Below are 4,951 nucleotides of genomic sequence, written 5' to 3' on the forward strand. Positions count from 1 at the left end.
GGCGCAGCACCGCCAGCCTGGAGCCGGCCGGGCGGTAAAGGCCGGGGAGATGTGGAAATGAGGGCGCTGGCCGCGCCGGGACGGGGCTCGGGTGCTTTAGTCTTCTAGAGCGCTGCTCCGTGATGCGGCGCGGTACCTAAGAAGCGGAATGGAAACGCCCCCCCCCAAAACAAACAAGCAAACAAACAAACAAACAAACCCCCCAGCTTATTACTGCCCCATTCCTGAAACTTTTATGCATAGAGTTAACTTTGAACTTAAGACTAGACCGCTCGATTTCAGTGGACTGTTTCTAGCATTAAAGTAACACGTATGTTTGCAGGATTAGGTTAAGTCTGCCTTGTCAACACCCACTCTTCAGTCGGGAAGATCTTTCTACAGTATCCACACAAACTGTGTAATGGAAGTAGGATCTTTAAGCCACTCTCTCATCTGTTGCATCCCTGTTTTCATCTGTACTCTGCTTCCCTGTATATAATATTTTGCTTTTAAAAATCTGGATTGGCAAAAATGTAGACACCACTCAGGCCAGTTGCTATTCTCATCACTGTAACAAACCGTTCTCATGAGTCAGATTGCTGGCACTGAAAGTGGTACTGAAAGTACTGCTTTGCCTCAGTGGGTTTGGCTTATTTTTTAACATGCCTTAAGCTAAGAAAAATTTTGCTTATGAAATATGCATCGCTAACCAAATCTCTACATTCTGCTACAGCAACACCATTTTGTAGTAAGTCTTGGGTAAGGCACAGTTTTGCTACTGGTTTCAATGGGAATATAAATACAAATACAAAAGGCATTCTAGGAGGGAGTAAGTACAGGGATTGTGGATCTAATTATATATTTCTTAAATTCCTGGGGGTTGTTTTCTTCTCTAGGTAGGAACAAGGTCAGCACCAGCATGAGCTAAGAACTATTCTGTGCTGCAACTAACCACAAGATTTTTGAGAGACATTTGAATCTACCTGATGATTCCTTCTGCCTGGGTTAAAGACATTTTTCAGCAGTGAACATGATCCCATAGGGAATGACAGAGGATCTGGTGTTCCACTTTCCTGGTGGTCTGCACAGAGCTGCCCTTTGGCCTTGGCTACATTTCTCTAAATATCCTGCTATCATCTAATCTGCTACAGACGTGTTAATAATGTTGAGAGGATTAGCACAGGTGAAGACCAACATCATTTCAAGTACTATGTTGGTTAGGTCTCCTTTGCAAATTAGCATTATTTAACAACAAATGTAACAGTGRTGTATAAAGCTTAACTACCTGCAGAGATTAAAAAGTATTTGTAACAGTGGTAGAATTTAAAAGATTAATTTGGACAAGTCCTTAGAGGGGAAGCCGTATCTCACCAGGGCTTCTTATGCCCAGTCAGGATTATAACCCCACAAACCCAGATCGTTCTTGATCTGTGCATTTAAACCCACCTATTACCCACCTGTGGGGTTTATGGGCTACAAGAGCTGTCCTTTTTGGAAACTATTTGGCTTGATGCTTACAGGCCCTCACCAACATATCTGGGTATCTCCCAAATATGGATAATGCTTAGATTATTGCTGTCCTGAACTAAGTACTGTTTTACAGATTGGAAAAAAGGTATAAATTAGCATAATAATTTGTCTAAGATGACATACAATTTCTCTAAGAGCAAGAAATTTAATCCAGATCTCGCAAGTGTTGGTGCAGTGCTTGGTCCCAGGCAGTCACGGAATCACACAGAATCACAGAATCGGTAAGGTGGGAAGGGACCTCTGGAGATCATCTAGTCCAATGCCCCTGCTCAAGCAGAGTCACCTAGAGCATGTTACACAGGATCACGTCCAGGCAGGTTTTGAATCATCTCCAGAGGAGACTGCAACCTCTCTGGGCAACCTGTTCCAGGGCTCAGTCCTTCCCTTCCTAAAGCCGTCCTTCCAGGCAGCTGTACAGGCAGGCAGAAGTTGCATACTCCAATCTTCTGGTGGTGGTGTTCTCCTAGACCCGCTGTTGGGAATATAGCTGAGTTTTAAACCTCTCACTGTGGTCCATGGCATGGATTCAGCATTTGCATGCTGAATATCCGAACAGTTTGCAACTTCTAGAAATAATGGAAATAGATACCAGCAAATAATGAATACCATGCTTAAGTGTTGTATTTCTTCACACTTGTGGTAAGCCTTCTAAATCTGAGTTGCTGAATCTAGAAGCTAGCAGGTTATCCTGTTTAAAAGGAAAAGCCTGATGCTGGAAATCAAGAATATCTTTAATGCAATCCTACTCCCTTTCAAAAGATGAACTGAGTTTTAGTTTCTTGATCATAACAGGAGGCCACTACTTTGGCAGCATTTAGCCTACCAAACTAACTGAAAATTTATCAGAGCACACAACAACATTTGTTTGTTTGCATCTTGGCTTTCTACATCCTCTCCAAGTCCTCTAGCTTGTTTCTATTAATAATCTTTCGTTTCTAACAGCTTCTTAAATGCTTCAGAAAACAAAGAAATGGAGTTTGGCATTCTCAAAACAAAATCATATGCTACACATTTCAATTGTGATTGATTTATTTAGATATTAAATCAGTTAACTGATGCTACTGCTAGAAAGATTGGGCAAAATATTCTACAATTTTCCTATCCATGCATCAAGAATTTCTTTTAATAAAATTAGTACTCCAGTGAATTTGAGTGATGCATTGAAATCCCTCTGCAGTAGTAGAGGTTCTGGCAATGCCAACTTACCCTACTCTTCCCCATTACTACGGTCCTACTCTAATATTTCTGTAGACAGGTGTTTTTGTTTCGTTTTTTAATCTCAATTAACTTTTGGTCCCCATTGTCTTCTATGTGTATTATGTGACGCTTCTAAAATGTACCCGCATAAGATTCTAATGTATTTGATGCAGGCCGCTAAACAATCATCAGCAGATGACCATTTCAGTCTCTATTAATTCAGTCAAATCAGCACTGGCAAAATAATAGTGTCTACATTATTATCTCTGATTGCCAATAAATAAAACTATATTTTCCTATAGGCTATCATAATTGTTTAAACATCCATTAAAAACCTGCAGTAAATCTGCTAATCTTTATAACATCAGCTGTCTTTTTACATTTCCACTGCAGCACTCATCATCGTGGCGAGAACGCCTGCGGAAGATCTGGCGAGGAGTCGGTGACTGGCAGAGTACATGGTAGTAGGGCCAGCGTCTGAAACTGCTCACTGACCAAATTCCCGTCAGGGCCAGCCATGCACAGTCCGTTTTGCGCACAACATCTGGYTGCTCCCCTGACAGCAGGTGCTCAAGGTTAGCACAGCTGAGATGAGGAAATAGTTTGAGTAGACTTAAGGGACCCTTACGATACAACAAGTCGAGTCCTGCCTGGGCTACCCAGGCGTCCGACCCGTGCSTCCAGCAGCCTCCCACCGGTGGCCCCTCTGCGTGGTTCCCGGGCTCCCCGTGCAGCTTGGAGTGCAAGTYGTTTATTAAATCTATCCTGTTTAACCGCTTTCGAACCTTGAGCGTCTCTCCGCACCAGTATCCGATCCCCTCTTGCCTGCCTTGTGGGCACAATCACAAACAGTTTGCCTAAACACAGTAAATTCTGGGAACTTTTCTTTGCTATGTCATAAAACCAGACACAGTTTTGTGTCTGTTTTTACACCCATCTGTGAGTTCGAGGGTTGTTTTTTGTTCACTCTCTTCAGACAAATTGCTAAAAGTATATATTGGTAAAGACACGTCTACAGCTTAAATAAGCCTTTTTTTTTTGTTCAGCTGTGAGGAAATGTTTTAAGACTTCAATTCATTGTAGTGTCCCTATACCGTTCCTAAAACAAAAGCTGGAAAATATTTTGTCCTGTCCTCAATTTTACTCAAAAGCATTGTTAGGTGGAAGAGAAATGATTTTGACCCTTGCACATGTAACAAATTTACTGAATGTATTTGTAAAATGAGCATAAGTAGGAGAGCAATCACAACAATTGTCTGTTGTGGATTTGCCTCCAACTACAGATGACAGTGCTGCTTCTAACTGCATGAGGGCAAATCATGATTTAATTACACGTAACTGTGTGTATCTGGAGTTAGCAGGTACCAATCCGCTGCAGCTAGAGCTGATGCAAGACTGAAGTGGACCAGGCAACAGTCTGGAATCTCAAAGCACCATGGCTGTACCCTGCTTTCTGAGACTCCTCAGATTTTGGGTGACAAGTACATGCCTGCTAGGCAACCTCCTGAGGCAGACTGGGAACCCAGAAGCTGTGCCCAGCTTCTTGCCTTCTCACAGGTTTTCATGCATAGTCACTTACACTTAGATTTCAGAAAAATCTGATAGTATTACTGTATTTTTATTACAATTACATCTCAAAAGCAAAGGTAATAAATATTTTTGTTTTGTGTGCTTTTCCATCCCTCATCCTTCTGAAATGTCGAGAGTGCGGAAGAAAAAATTATTCATAGAACAGTAAAATGCAGCTATCTGTGATGACAATTTGAAAAGGTTTTAGGAAATCATGGTTAAAATCTTTGTAATTTCTCCTGGAGCTTGTCTACTCTGGAAGATGGCYACCAGCACATTGTGGCAGCACATTCACATGGAAACACTTTTTACATCAGATGAGCTATCCTGCCTTTCCAAACCCTGAAAGATGAGCCAATGTAAACATTATTTTGACATAGCTGTGCCAAGGTAAGCATTCTGGGAAGGAGTTGCATTTTTCCCCCCCTATTTATGTAGCCAGCATCACCAAAAGCTGTATTTAAGATTTGCTCTGAGAAGTCTCAGAGTGAAGTTTCACCAGGGTAAACCAGCCTAAGCCACTGCTTTGGGCTACGGAGCAAAAAGGACCAGAGATTTCAGCGCTCTGCCATCCTTTCCCCGCAGCACCAGTGCATGTTTCTGCACGGCCCGCGCACCCCGGGCACGGAGCTGCCGGGGGCGAGGCGGCCGCGCCCCAACGGCCGCGGGCCCGCGC

The 4,951-nt window shown here is 42.8% G+C and overlaps 1 protein-coding gene across 1 annotated transcript in view; it reads left to right on the forward strand.

Moving 5' to 3' along the window:
* Positions 1-4,951, forward strand: part of LRRC49 (leucine rich repeat containing 49) — a 59,893-nt gene that overhangs the window by 1,642 nt on the left and 53,300 nt on the right. The window contains exon 2 of the mRNA XM_085303656.1: positions 3,100-3,160. Coding sequence (XP_085159782.1) covers positions 3,100-3,160 — 61 coding nt within the window. The remainder of the gene's footprint in view (positions 1-3,099; positions 3,161-4,951) is intronic.

This window comes from Rhea americana, unplaced genomic scaffold (genome assembly GCF_003343005.1).
Source record: "Rhea americana isolate MKP2758 unplaced genomic scaffold, rheAme1 scaffold_2, whole genome shotgun sequence".
In the NCBI taxonomy this organism is placed as follows: domain Eukaryota; kingdom Metazoa; phylum Chordata; class Aves; order Rheiformes; family Rheidae; genus Rhea; species Rhea americana.